This window comes from Macaca mulatta, chromosome 16 (genome assembly GCF_049350105.2).
Source record: "Macaca mulatta isolate MMU2019108-1 chromosome 16, T2T-MMU8v2.0, whole genome shotgun sequence".
Taxonomy (NCBI): Eukaryota; Metazoa; Chordata; class Mammalia; order Primates; family Cercopithecidae; genus Macaca; species Macaca mulatta.
In genome coordinates, this window is record NC_133421.1 from 91,803,982 (window position 1) to 91,818,591 (window position 14,610).

The following is a 14,610-nucleotide window of genomic DNA, read 5'->3' on the forward strand; positions in this document are numbered from 1 at the left end:
GAAGGACGGACGGACCCGTCTGCCCGCATCTCGGCCGCCGACTCCACGCAGCCGTCGCTGCCCGCGCGGAGTAGGCTGAGGGCGTGGCGCGGCGGCAGCAGCAACCAATCGGGTGCCAGGGGCGTTCGCGCCGGCCCAATGGCGGCGCGCGGGTGGGCGTTGCTAGGCGATAAGGTGATGGGCGGGCGGCTGGGCGGTCCCGGATGCCGCGCGGGCCGCGGCGCGAGTGCGGTCGTTGACCCCGGCCGCGGACACCCGGGCCGGGGTTACTGCCGGTCATCTCAGCGCCTCCCGGTTTTCCTCTCGGGGCCGGCGGGGAACCCAGACGGACGCCAACCCACCCGACGGCCCCTCCTTGGCAGCCTCCCGGGGATGGGGATGAGGCGCAGGGCCGAACGGGCGAGCGCACTCCAGGCCGCTGGAGCTCGGCGGAGGGGAGGGGCGCGGCCACGTGGCCAGCGGGGTCGACCGGGACACCCACCTGGTGTGGTGCGAACAAAGGGAGCCGCTGCCCCGCTTCCCTGGGCGAAGGCTGCGAGTTTTTCAGGGCGCACCCACGGGTGGGGGCTCAGCCCGGCCCTCGTGCGTTCTCTCCCTCCCGAGTGATTTCCCTCCTCGAATGGTTGCCAGCTCGGCGGCCTGAGCCCTGAAGCGTGCCCTCCCTTTTCTGGCAGCCTCGCGCCTGCGGGGCCACGCACCCCACGGGGGGCAAGCGGGCCTTGTGAGGCCACAGGTGTCCCTGGCTGCATGTCCTACTTTTTGGGCTCAGGAAGCCCGGGCCGCTGAAGGGGAACCGGAGACTGGGGCCCCGGCCCCTCTGCAGGTGCGCGGCCTCCTCCCTTTCCTGAGAGCAGGCCTGAGGGTCACGCGGCCACTCCACGCGTCTTTTCCCTTCTGGGGCTGTGGTTCACGCACCGTGGGACGGAGGCTCAAGGAAGGACAAGGGGAGACAGGGCTGGGGCTGGCCCCGCACTGCTGTCCCCACTGCGGGGGTTCTTCTGATTCAGGGTGAGGCCCTGTGTCAGCCTCAGGCATGCAGGCACACAGCTCCGGCTCTCCATGCTCCAAACCTCCCAGGTGGCCCTGGGGGCTGCCAGTGCTGGTGGTCAGTGGCCAGCAGGGCCCTGCTCTCTGCAGCCTGTCGGGGGCTGGGCCAGCTACAGGGGAGCCCTGGCTGGCTCCCAAGGAGGTTGGAGACTCGTCCAGCACCCTGAGGGCTTCTACAGAAAGTGAGCGGCAGCGGCCGGGCTTGGCGGCTCACGCCTGTAATTCCAACACTCTGGGAGGGCAAGGCGGGCAGATCACGAGGTCAAGAGTTCTAGACCAGCCTGGCCAATATAGTGAAACCCCATCTCTACTAAAAATACAAACATTAGCCGGGTGCGGTGGCACGTGCCTGTAGTCCCAGCTACTGGGGAGGCTGAGGCTGGAGAATAGCTTGAACCCAAGAGGCAGAGGTTGTGTGGGAGACCACAGAGCACTGAGAGTCCCCCAGCCCATCCCCAACTCCGTCTGTGGATTCCCATGAAGCAAGTGAGGGATGCTAACTTCAAATGCCTGCGCGGCAGTGACTCCTGCCTTGGGGACTGCAGCCTGTCTGTGCGGTGTGATCTCTGCTTGTCACGTTTATCCAGCCTGCACACTTTTGAGCTAGGCCAGCCGATGGCACTGTCGGTATTTTACACGGGTGTAAACCGAAGCTGCAAAGGTCCCATGATTTGCCGAGGCAGCATGGCAGGTCAGGGCTGGGAGCAGCGTTCTCCCATCGTCTTCCCAGAGAAGCTGTCTGCCCGGTTCAGAAAGGTGGCCCGAGGGTATACGGCAAGGCCCGTCACTTCGCCTAGCAGGGTACCGGCTGCCTCCACCCCTGCACTCTGCTGTGGGCAGAGCGTGACCAGGCCTGGGTGCCAGGCAGGGGGCGGGGGGGGGACAGAGGCAGGGCTTTGGAGGAGTGGGGGTGGGACATGAACCCCCGACAAGTCACCCTCCTGCTGGTGCTGGTTGCAGAGCACTGTGTCCGTGTGGAGGACATGCAAGGACTCTTGGAATTGCTTTTTGGCGGGGTAGTGTAGTGTGTTCCAGGCAGACGGGCATCAGTTTACATGTGTGTTTCTTGTCCTTGCGGGTACCTGGCCCTGGGCACCCAGGTGGCAGGGATATCTTGCTGTTATCCTTTGCGGGGGTGGGCGTGGAAGGCCCAGCGGTGACCGCTGTCCTGGGTTGGCCTCCACCCTGTCAGCGCCTGACATGCGCACCCCGACCTGCATGAGGCCCAGGTGCCCACCTGGCTTCCAGGGGTCACTTTGGCCAGGTTCACTGGTATCCAAGGCTCTCACTCCTGGGAGGGCCCCTTCCATGGCACTCTCGGGAGACACTTGCTCTGTGGGTGGGCTTTCTGCTCTGACCCCTACCCACTACCAGGCTCTGAGGAAGAGGCCACGCTGTCCCCGACACCACCGGTGTGCAGGTGGCTGTGGGTGGTGACACAGGCAGGCCAGGCTCTGGCACAAGCACCTCATACTGCATTTCCCAAGTAGGACAGATAAACAACGCCATGGCCAAGCAGACGCCCCAGGGAAGAACCCGGTTTTAATGGGCCCGGCGCTCCGGGAGGCCTTCGGTCAGCAGAGTCGCCTCGGCACTCGGGAGCCTGTCCCGCAGCTCCCTGCCTCCACCCTGCACGCTGCGCCCACACACCCCACCACGGAGGTGAAAGCGCAGGCACCATGCGGAAGCCCCGAGGGGGGTGGGGCGGCGCGGGGGGAGGAAGTCAGTCCTTAATGTTGTAGTTACGGATCTTGGGGGTCCTCTGGCAGCCTTTAACTTTTGCGGGATGAGACCGGGAGGCTCCTGTGGGCTTGGCCTTTGCCTGGGCTGCCGTCTTCATCCCTGGGGTGGCAATGCCTGCCTGCATCTTGACGGGGCTGCTATCGACTGCTGGAGGAGCCGGGAGCTCTATCAGGCAAAGAGACACGAGAAGAAAACAGCATGCATCAGGAGGGGCAGGAGGCTGTGCTTGCACGCACTGCACATGTGCAGTGCTTCTGTGTCCCCGGCCAGCGGGGGCCCTGTGACCCTTGGCCTGGCTGTCCTCCGGGAGTCCATGAAGGCCAAAGGATCCTCCTGGAGTGACCAGAGAGCCATGGCCTCACCTTGCTCAGTGGGTCCTGCTTGGCAGGGGCTGGGCCTGCCCCTCCACTGGACACCCGGATATCTGGCTCTGAAAATGGTCCTGCCATGGCCATTTCGTAATGGGTCCCAGGAGGGGGCGGGCTGCTGTGGTAAATGGTTGACTCGAAGCCTCTCCTCCCAGGCCGCCCGGGTGTCCCTACCCTCTGAGACACATCCCCTGCCCCCGCCTCCTCGATGGGCCAGCAGCGCCACGCTTTCGAGGCCAAAGGAAAGGCCGCGCTAGTAGGTACCATGTGGCCGGGCACAGGCCAAGGGCCCAGGAGTGTGCCACACACAGAGGCTGGGGCCTAAATGCCAGGTAGCCCTTCCAAAGCATCGGCTGAGACCGTCTTCGCAGAGAGGTGTTGTAGGGGATCTGTATCTGGCCAGTTTTTCTCTATTTTTCATTTTTTAAATTAAGAATATGGGTTTTTTTTTTTTTTTGGTAAAACAGCAGCAAAATGTTACTACAAATCCATGGCAGGGCCCGGCGCTGTTGCTCACGCCGGTAATCCCAGCACTTTGGGAGGCCAACAAGGGCGGATCACCTGATGTCAGGAGTTCAAGACTAGCCTGGCCAACACGGCGCAACCCCGTCTCTACTAAAAATACAGAAAATTAGCCGGGCGCGGTGGTGGGCACCTGTAATCCCAGCTACTCAGGAGGCTGAGGCAGGAGAGTCGCTTGAACCCAGGAGGCGGAGGTTGCAGTGAGCCGAGATGGTGCCATTGCACTCCAGCTTGGGTGACAAGGGCAAAACTCCATCTCAAAAAAACAAAACAAAAAATCCACAGTAAGGTGTGAGCTCAGCGTCCACTGAGTGACCACATCGTGGCTGGGGTGAGGTCTAGAGGGCTCCAGTGCGTGGCTGAGTGTGGCCCGGTGGGCAGTCTGGACAGGCTGACCTGGGCAGGTCAGCCGGCGGCCAAGGCCTCCTGCTGGAGCCCAGCCTGTGTGGTCTGCGTGCAGCCTGGCTGACTGGGAAGCATCTGTGCTTTGGGGTTGCCGGCAGTGACGCACTGTTTCTCTGCTGGGCTGTGCAGTGCACATGGGGGCAGCCACACGCTCCCGGCCCTGGCCCTGGGCCCCTCTTCGCATCTCAGCTTCTTCCACTCTGATCCACTCTTGGGGTCTCAAGACACCTGGAACCAGGCTTCCTTTCCCTGCAGCCTCGTCGGCGTCACAGTCCCTGGTCCCTGCTGGGGTCCTGGGGGGCCCTGGATGCTGCCTGCTCCCTTTGCTTCCAACCCCCAGAGGAACTCCTCCTCTTCACACAAAGGCTCCCACCTTATCTCTCGACAATAATCCGCCCATCCCCACTCCCACCCCCCACTCCCTCCCCCAGCTCCCCACGCCGGCTCGCAGAAGGTGGGGTATCCCGTGGAAAGGGCTTCCCACTGGGAAGCTGGTCCTCTGACCAGGCCCTAGTACTCCACTGTGACCCTGAGGGGTCTCCTCACACGCAGGGGCCTTGGTTGTCCCTCTCTAAGGCACAGGGAATCTGGAAGCTTTGCCCAACTTGATCCTCCTGAGACAATGCCTGCGGGGATTTTCAGAAAAAGTGAGCTGAGGGAGGGTGAAGGGCCTGCCTCTTTGCCTGGGAGGCCTGAGCTGGTGCTGCTGGGAGGACCTGGCTGTATCCCGGGGCAAAGCAGGGAGGTGTGAGTGGGGCACAGTCCCCAGGGCAGGGAGGGTGAGCTGACCCCCTCCCCAGGGCAGGCCGGCCCCTAGCTCAGAATATCCACTTTGCAGGCTCTGGTTTCTTCACTGGTCCTTTTCCTGCCAAGCCCTCCTCAGGGATGGTGGCAGGGAACTGGCCAGGAGTCCAGGACCCCAGGGCAGGGTACAGCCCTAGGCCGGAGGCACGGAGCTGGATGTGTCAAGGCGGCTGCCCCAGGCGTGACTCCCTGTGACCCCGGATTCTTCTCCTACCTGATGCTAATCTGAGGTCAACCCAGTAACTGGTCGGTAAAAACACTCTTGGCCTCCACTACTCTCCGCCCCTCCTTCTCGCCTGACCTGTTTTGCCCAGCCTGGCCAGGATTTCGCTTTCTGCATTGGGCTGATTGGGCCGGAGGGAAACCATGTGAACCACAGTTTGCTGGGCACAGCGTGAGAAGCGCGCCTCTTGGGTCCTGCACCCCTCCCCCACCGGCTGCTCGTGCTCTGGCCTGAACAGAGCTTCTGGAAAGTTCCTGAAACATCCAAGGCCTTGCAGTGATTAACCAGGGGAGGGGGACTGGGGCCTGCTTGCCCCTCCCAGGCTTACCCCGTCCCAGGGCCTGGTGTGTGCTCAGGCAGGGCCACCTGAGCTGGGCTCCATCCCCTCAGGTGGCTGCACTATACTTGGAGGGATTTGGAGACGGGCGTCTCACTCTGTCGCCCAGGCTGGAGTGTAGTGGCGCGATCTTGGCTCACTGCAAGCTCTGCCTCCCGGGTTCATGCCATTCTGCCTCAGCCTCCAGAGTAGCTAGGACTACAGGTGCCCACCACCATGCCCAGCTAATTTTTTTTGTATTTTTAGTAGAGACAGGGTTTCATTATGTTAGCCAGGATGGTCTCGATCTCCTGACCTCGTGATCCACCTGCCTCGGCCTCCCAGAGTGCTAGGATTACAAGCGTGAGCCACCGCGCCCTGCCTTGGAGGCTTGAAGCTGGTGGAATCTCGGGGAGGACGTAGCCTGTCCTATTGCAGGGGAGGTGCAGCCCTTGCTCCCATCTCAGCCTGGGGGCATGAGAACTCTGAGCACAAAGGGGACAGAGCTGGTCCCCAGCTTTCTGGCCACCTGTGGGTTTCTTCTCCTGCACCTGAGCCACAGCCCAGCTCTTGGCCAAATTGGCCTCTGGTGGCTCATTCTCCAGGCGCTCCAGGCTCTTTGGGTGCCCCTGGGCACACCTACCTGGCTTCCTAGGGCTTTGGGAAGGGCCGGACGGTGAGCTCACGCCTTCCCTGGTTCTCCAGAGCCTGCCTTGGGGCTGGGGAGGGCCTGGCCCTGATGGCAGCTCAGGCCTCAAGTCCATTCTATGGCACAGAGGCCCTTCTGTCTCCCTGTGGCCTCTGCTGTTCTCTGGGATTCACCCCTGCTGTCCCAAGGGCCCAAGTTCTGCTGGACCCCCTCTGGCTGCCACAGGGCTCCTCACACACCCAAGATCAACCCTTCTCAAATGCACTGAATTATTTCGAAGTCTCTCGGGAACAAGGGTTTTCCCACCGCTGTCAGCACGGCACCCGGGCCTTCAGTGCAGACAGTGACAGCAAATGTGACTTGGCTCCCCCCACCCCGAATCTCCAGAAGCTGTGTGCACCTTTCCAGGGTCCCCACGCCTGTGAGGCTCACGCCTCTGTCTCCCCAGCCCGTGTCGACCCTCACCTGCTAATGCCTCCTAATGGACACCCCACCCCTGAGCTCCTGGAGCTCAGCCCTGGGGGTCACAGTGGCCCTGGGGCTGCCTTTGTGGGACTGAGTGTGACAACAGAAGAGCAATGGGGTGCAGGGGAGGGAGGCCCAGGTGATCCGGTCCCTATGGCCCCTCCGCATGGGGATGCCCTGGGCCTGCTCTGTCCAGCTGCCTTCCCCGCCTCACTGGCACATGGAGCCTGGAGCCCCCACTGGGCAGATGCACAAGAGGGGAGGGTACTAGGCGCTGCAGGATCCAGGGCTCTGGGCAGTCCTGCCACCCATCACTCAGCCTAGTGAGGCAGGGCCAGCAGGAAACCCCAGATCCTTCAGGCCCCGCCTGCTGGCCTTTGAAGCAGAGGAGAGGTGGGACTTCGGGGGCCTGGGTGCCAACCACAGGCTGACCCCTTGTTCCGTGCCAGCACCTCCTCTGGGCGACCGTGGCTCCTCCCGCAACGGCACTGGCAGGTCCCCTGCCGCTGAGCCTGCCCAGGCCTGCCTGCTACAGACTGTCAGTGTTGCCTCATGTGGGCCCCATCCCAGCCCTTGAGAGGGGTCACCCAGTAGTGGGGTGCAAGCTGGGGCCCCAAGGAAGGGAATTTAAGGGAAACACTTCATGGGCATAAGGCTTTGAGAGACACGGATCTGTCCCTACCGGAGGCTGCATCGCGGACGGCAGGCACATAGGCCTCACTTGGGCGAGAGGAGACCCAGAGATGCATGGCCTTCCTCCTGGGCCGGCTCCCCACCACAGCCCATCGAGCTCAGCCCACAGGAAGGAGAAGTGCCAAGAACCCCAAGCACAGGTGGCTGCAGGCTGGTGGGTGCCGAGGAGGCCGCGAGGAGGCTGGGACGGTGAGAGCCAGGGACGGGCAGCGAGCTGGACAGCCTCTGGGTATCTCCGCACCCGACCCTGTCCTGCCTTTCAGAGGAGAAAAGGCAGGAGAAGGCCCTGAGGCCCCGGAAGGGAAGTGACATGCAGCAGCTGAGCTGGGGCAGCAGGAAGTGGCAGCTGTCTCAGCTGTTTTGGGGGCATGGGAACTGGTTTCCTGGTCCTAAAGTGAGGATGCTGGCCTCATGCCCCTTGGGCCAGGACTCTGCACTGAGTGCTGAGTGCCTGGGGTGGTGTTTAGACAACTCGTGGTCTCTGTTGGCACTGTCTGGGGACAGCAAAAAGCAGCATGGGCCAGTGTGCAGGGCAGATTCCAGGTAAAATTCATGACAAGGGAACTTTCAAAAGGGGCCCATGGAGCCCTCCCAGGTGTGCCAGGCCAGCGCCCATCTCCAGGTGGGCACCCTAGCATCTCAGGCCACAGACCAGCAGGTCACCGCCATGTCCCTGGGGAACAACACTGCCTGCCACTCACTTTGGCTGAGACCCATGTCTCAGGGCTGCTCCCTGCATGTCTTGGCAGGAGGATGGACAGCTGGGAAGGAGGCCACACTCTCCTCCAGGGAGCCTGGCTCTGCAGGAGCTACGCCAGCCACGCACATAGCAGCTGCCCAACCTGCTTGGGACACGGAGGGCCACACGCCTGGCCAAAGGCCTCTCCCCACTCCTCCTCCTCCCCTGAAGACCAGGCGCCTGGAGCTGCTCTCCAGAGATCTGGGCAGTGACCCTCTGGATCCCAGGGATTTTGCTTCCCCTGGGAAGAGGGGCAAAGGTGCACACACCTGCAGCAGGTCAGGGGTGGGGGATGCATGGCACAGCGGCTTGGTGCCCGGGTGGGGCACGGATGCCGCGGGAGTGGGGAGTGGGGAATGGCTGCCTCGGACCCTGCTGTGTGGCTTGTCGCCCTCCATGGCATTGCTGCACCTCCTGTTTGACTCCAGCTGCACGGCACACAGGGCGAGGTTAGCATGAGGGGCCAAAGTGGCCCCCACCAGAGAGGAGGAGGAAGAGGCCCCCAGGTAGGTACGTGCTTCTGGGCCTGGCACTTGGCACACTGGGGATAGGCAGATGGAGTTGGTCTGCAGGTTCCAGAATGAAGGGGGCCTGTTGTGGCGGAGGAGGAGGGCAGTCTGGGGTGAAGAAACACCCCCTGCTGTCCAACAGCTACACCGCCTGCTCCCCTGGCAACACCTGCCACATGGACTGGAGACGACACGTCAGCCCCTGGGCTGGAAGTCGTGGACCGGCATCCACCTGAGATGGGACTCTGGGAGGGGCCAGCTGCCGGCCCTCCTGCCTTGGCTGCTCTCAGCATCCTACAGTGCCATCGGGTGCTCTCAGGACAGATGCCTCCAGAATAGGCTCTCGTACAGAAAGCGGGTGGGCTCCAGCGCCCAGAGTCACGGCACGGATGAGGAGGCTGTGGGTCACTCTGCACACACCTCAGGATGGAAGTCCTGGTCAGAAAATGCATGAGCGTTTCTTGAGGATCCCCCTGCTCCTGGGGCAGGCTGATCTCTATCCCCGTTCCCCGTCCCATGTGCCTCCTTGCCTCTGTCCACGTGATGTTGGAGCAGCGAGCCTTCTCCAAGCTCAGAGTCAGAGGCCACAGGCCACTGTCCCTTTGGCCAGGCTGCAGTCCTTGACTCTGGAGCACTCGGAGAGCAAGTGGCAGAGATGAGTGACCTGTGGCCGCTCTGGCTGCTAGTGTGATGAGTGTGATGGCTTGTCTAGGTCCTGGAGTTTTGCTGAAAGAGCGCCTGAGCTGTGCTCCCACCCCCGCAGACGGCTCCTCTGTGAACAGCCGGGCTGTTCTTGCTCCTCCTAGGAGTCCCCCAGCCCCTCAGGAAAGAGGTTCAGCCCTGGCCACGGACCTGGCATAAAATTTGCACACTAACAGCAGGGTCCACCGAAAGCCTAAAACAACAGTGAGTTTCAGGGCGAGTGAGTCTCAGGGCGAGAATCTCTCTTGCTTGTGTTGCATTGGTGTCAGTTGTCACTGGCTTTCAGTTTTAAATGGAAATACACAGGGTAGTGCATGTGACAGTGTCCAAGATATGCACAGCAGATTTTCATTCACAAAAAATCTGGCCCCAAGAGCTAAATGGAAATACCTTCCGCTGTCCTTCCCAAGTCACAGAGCAAACACCTCGGTTCCCAGGGGTCCGCATCAGTTCTGGTGGAGGCAGTGACTGTGAGCGTGACCAACTGGGCTAATTTGTCCTGAAATTTAGTTGGGACAGCCACAGTTTCTTAATTCTATGACCAGAGAGTGAAGCGTTTCACTGAAGATCTCTGGCCAGTGTCTCCAGGGGCAGCCCTGGAAAGGAAGGAGCCTCGCTTTCTCCAAGAGGAAGACGCGTGCTCCAGGGCAGGGGCAAGCTGGGTGTGTCTGTGTGAAGTGGGTGCACGTTCATGCTCTTTAAGCTGCAACTGTGCTTCCTGTAGGACAGAATGAAGTTCATCGAGGAGGCCGATGAAGGCAGAATATGGGTAAGACCAAACTTACACAAAATCCTTCTACATCTTCATATCTAAACATGTTAAATATAAACCTCCAAATACCTACAGGGATACAAGCACAGGGCTTCCGAAACAGGCGGGATACACAGCCGCAGTCTGTCCGAGGCCCACACAGAAAGTCTTGGGGGAGTCACTGAAGGAAGGAGGGGAAAGAGCTCAGAAGAAGCCATAAGAGAGCGAGACATGGACAGGAAACCAGGCGGCCCCGGTGCCCCACAGGAGTTCAGAGTCGAGGGCTGGGGTGGCACAGAGGGGAGCGTGTGGCACACATACCTGAGAGGGGCCTACGAGGTGGCTGCAAGGCACGAGGTTCTGTGAACCCGGTGTGAACTGGCAGATGTTACCACAGGACAAAATTAGAATGTGTAACTTGTAAAGCAGCAGAGGAAAACTTGGTTTCTCCAGTGTAAAACAAGAATGTAGGAAAATGAAACAAATGGAAAATAAATAATGTGGAGATTAAATTCCAGTAGACAATAGTTCAATGGATATTTATAGATGAGTAAACTGACTAATGAAAAAAAAATCTTAGATTGAATTTTTTAAAAATAAAGATCCAACAATAAAAGATCCACTTAAAAAGACAGAAAAAGTAAAAATTAAAAAATAAAATAGAATTAGGCAGAAAATGTCACAAGAGGCAAAGAACTCTTCTCCTTTTTTTTTTTGAGACAGAGTCTCGCTCTGTCACCCAGGCTGGAGTGCAGTGGTGGGATCTCGGCTCACTGCAAGCTCCGCCTCCTGGGTTCACGCTGTTTTCCTGCCTCAGCCTCCTAAGTAGCTGGGACTACAGGCACCCGCCACCACGCCTGGCTAATTTTATTTGTATTTCTTTTAGTAGAGACAGGGTTTCACCTTGTTAGCTAGGATGGTCTCAGTCTCCTGACCTCGTGATCCATCCACCTTGGCGTCTCATTTATTTATTTTTTTGAGAGGCTGTCTTGCTCTGTCACTCAGGTTGGAGTGCAGTGGCATGATCATGGTTCACCGCAGCCTCGACCTCCTGGGTTCAAATGATCCTCCTGCCCCAGCCTCCCAAGTAGCTGGGACCACAGATATGTGCCACCACACCCAGTCTTCTTATCTTTTAAAGCATGTTGGGCCTTGTTTTGACAGAAAGGTGGGTTACATGTTTTCTTGTTTTTTGTTTTTGTTTTTTGAGACAGAGTCTGCTCTGTCACTCAGGCTGGAGTGCAGTGGTGCAATCTCGGCTCACTGCAACCTCTGCCTCCCAGGTTCAAGTGATTCTCCTGCCTCGGCCTCCCAAGTCATTGGGATTACAGGCATGCACCACCACGCCTGGCTAATTTTTGTATTTTTAGTAGAGACAGGGTTTTACCAAGTTGACCAGGCTGGTTGTGAACTCCTGGCCTCAGGTGATCCGCCCACCTCGGCTTCCCAGAGTTCTGGGATTACAGGGGTGAGCTGACACGCCCGGCTTTGGATTCCTATAGCTGCAGTTTCTCAGGTAGGTTCTAGATGAGCCTTCACTGCAGACAGCATCAGCCCCATTCCCACGGTGTGGCTCCTCCGGAGTCTCCACTGAATGTCCACAGTGATCACCGGGGACCCATCACCCCGGCTGTAGCTTCAGTATGTTATGACGCTGTGTGAGCTCTGGAAGTTGTTCACCTTACACGCTCCTTTCTCCTCTTTGCCTGGCTGTGTGGCGTTTTCTTCTATACACGTGCAGGCTGGTCCTCAGTGCACACTCGAGAGAGCCCTGTGCAGATTTTCTGGAGCTCTTTTCTGCAGTTTCCTCCTTGCTGGATTCTGCCCTGAAACGCCGGCTCCTGCTATCTCCCCAGGCCCCAGTGCAGTCTCAACTCCGTAAGGGAACTCAGCTCTGCTCAGGCCCTGCTTCTCTCCCTGTACCGGCAGCCCAGACAGGGCCTTCAGGCAGAAGGCCAGGGCCCCAGGGCTCGCCTTGCCTGTGTCCTTCCCACAAGGGTGGCAGTCTTGTCCTCGATCTCGGTCTTGTTCGGCCAGTTGTCCAATGTCTACAAACTGTTGTTTCATATACTTTTTCCAGTTTTCTAGTTGTTTATGGAGGAACATTAAAGTCTGGTCCTTATAACTACAGCCTGGCCAGAAGCAGAAGTGAGTGCCAGCTGTTGTGCGGCCATAGAATAAATATTACCAGAAAGTAAGCCGATTTGGTTATTTCTTAATGTATTTACTTTGTTCTAAAAGTTATTTCAACACAAGTTACTTTCCTAAGTGGCAATCATGGTTTCGTCATTACCATTTCAAGAAAAGAGCTAACAAACATCTACTTGACCATCTGTTTCTGAGAAAGTTCTGAGGCTGCCCTGTCCTTCTTCAGAAGCCACAGGTGTGACAATCAGTGAAGGTGGGAGGCTGGGGTTGTCTGTGCCATTCAGGACACCCCAGTGCTCCCTTCTTGGCCAGAGCACCGGTTCTTGGATTCCTGTAGCTTCCGTGACAAGGTGCTGTGGGGCTGTGCAGACGTCTAGCCTCATAAAACGTCACCAGCGTGAACTGCTCTGTCAGTCACAGCTTGCCCTGAGAGCAGCAACGGGGCTAGAAGGACAGGGGCAGGCACTGAGACACAAGAGAGCAGGGTCCTCTCCTTCCTGGACAGCAGGACTGTCCTGATCCCACTGCAAGGCTGCCGTGGCAGTGACCAGTGAGGCCTGTGCTCGTGTTTTTGCACACTGAGGAGCTGCCTCCATTCATTCTCCCTCACATTCCTGGAGCCCACATGCTCCTCACCAAGCTTGCCTCCTGGCTCATGTGTGGGTGAAGGGCTCCACGCCAGGCCGGGCTCGGGGCTCATACCTATCCTCTCAGCACTTTGAGAGGCCAAGGTGGCAGGACCGCTTGAGCCCAGGAGTGCGAGACCAGCCAGAGTGAGACCCCGTCTCTACAAAAAAATTTTTTTAAAAGTAAAAAGATTAGCCAGGCATGGTGATGTGCACCTGTAGTCTCAGCTACTCAGGAGGCCAAGGGAGGTGGATCACTTGAGCCTGGAAAGTTGAGGCCACAGTGAGCCAAGATTGTACCACTGCGCTCTGGCCTGGGCGACAGAGCAAGAATAAAGTAAATAAATAAGAGCCCCATGGCCCCTGTGCCTGCCCTGCAGCTTGGTCTTGCAGCTGTCTTGGGCTGTCCATCTCACCTTGGCCACCAGGAGCCTGACGTGCACCTTCTAGCATAGGTTTCCTGGGCCCCGACGGAGAGACCACAGACGGAAAAGCGGACTGTGATGTTCCCTGCGCATTTACAGGGGAGGCATAGACTGTTCTTCACTGTCCCCCATTTCTTCATGTGTCACAGCCAGCTCCTCGCCCATCCATGGTGGGGGCATCCCAACCTGCTCTCCTGAACAAAATGAACGGAAGCCTTGGGTGTCACAAGAAGCACAAAAGTGCCTGTGGAGGTCGGGGCTGGAGGCAGCATGGGAGCGCGGAGGGGCGGGGGCGTGAGGATGAGCTGGTGCTGATGCCAAATGCTCAAGGCATGTTTGTATATCTCGGGAGCCCAGCTGGTCCTGCAGAGGCCAGTCACACTGAAATGCCACTCTGGAGTTCCACCATCCTTTCAGGAAAAGCCCAGGACAGTCTCAGTTCAAAAGCACAGGACACGAGGCAGGGGATGGAGGGAGTGTGTCCTGGGCGCCCACTGGCTCCTGAATGCAGAGGCTGGCAGCCCCTGCAGGGCCACAGTGACTGGTTGAGGGGCGGCTGGTGCTCAGGTATCGCAGTCCCGCGCTCTGTCTTCTCAGAGGCCAGGTGTGGGAGTCGAGATGCACTCACCCACAGCCACTCCATCCCCAGGCGTGGTCCCACTGGAGTCCACCAAACCTCTAAAACTGTAAACATGACTCTTAGCTGGAGGGCCACCCGTGGGGCAGCAGTGTGCCATCATTTGGCCCACACCTTGTTTGGATTTACTTAGTTGCCAATATTTTAGAAAGGAAACACTTTATATATAAAATGAACAGGATTTCCAGCCTCTCTGAGAAAAATGGGAAGACAGGCTTGTTGGCTCCACACTGCCATGGAGGGCGGCCCTGGGGTGGCACTGACATGGCCTCAGAAGACCAAGCCAGCCTGCAGGGCCACCACTGACCCCACTCCACAAGGTTGGCAGTCACCCTGTGCATGGGCACCTAGAACCTTCTCTGCAAAGGAGGCTCTGGCCTGGACTGGATCCAGGGCTTGGATTCAGATCCTGACTCCACCAGCTGGGGCTCTGTGACTTTGGACTTTGCCTCCGTCTGAGCAAAGAGCCCCAGCCTGCGACAACCACTGGGGCCTGGGCAGGGCGCAGTCACTCCAGCCCTGTGTGATCTCGGGCTGTCCAGCAAGAGGGGGCAAGAGGGGGAAAGAGGGGGCGGCTTTTGTCCTTCTTTCCCTTTGGATCTTTAGATGAAAAAAGCCTGGCTATAAGGTGTCTTCAACACACAGAACTGCCTAGAAATGCTCTAATTCTACCAACAGTTTAAAAAAATAACCAAGTTAGCAGTCAGTCAACAGAATCATGCGACCTAAGATAACATTTTATGGGCCAGGCACGGTGGCTCACGCCTATAATCCCAGAGCTTAGGAAGGCTGACATGGGACTGATTGAACCCAGGAGTTCGAGACCATCTTGGGCAAC

General features: G+C 58.7%; 1 protein-coding gene across 20 annotated transcripts in view; it reads right to left on the minus strand.

Annotated features, from left to right (window-relative positions):
• Positions 1-2,569: 2,569 nt before the first annotated feature.
• Positions 2,570-14,610, minus strand: part of CCDC57 (coiled-coil domain containing 57) — a 116,133-nt gene continuing 104,092 nt past the window's right edge. For 12 of the 20 annotated variants that reach the window (XR_013407511.1, XR_013407513.1, XR_013407514.1 and 9 more), the window contains one exon: positions 2,570-2,955. Coding sequence is in view for 11 of the 20 variants with exons in the window: in XM_077973399.1 (XP_077829525.1) it covers positions 2,771-2,955 (185 nt within the window). In the remaining 9 variants the exon portion in view is untranslated. Of the gene's footprint in view, positions 2,956-3,813; positions 3,937-11,291; positions 13,820-14,610 lie in introns of those variants that run through there. The other 8 variants (XR_013407510.1, XR_013407517.1, XR_003723946.2 and 5 more) reach the window with 4 other exon arrangements.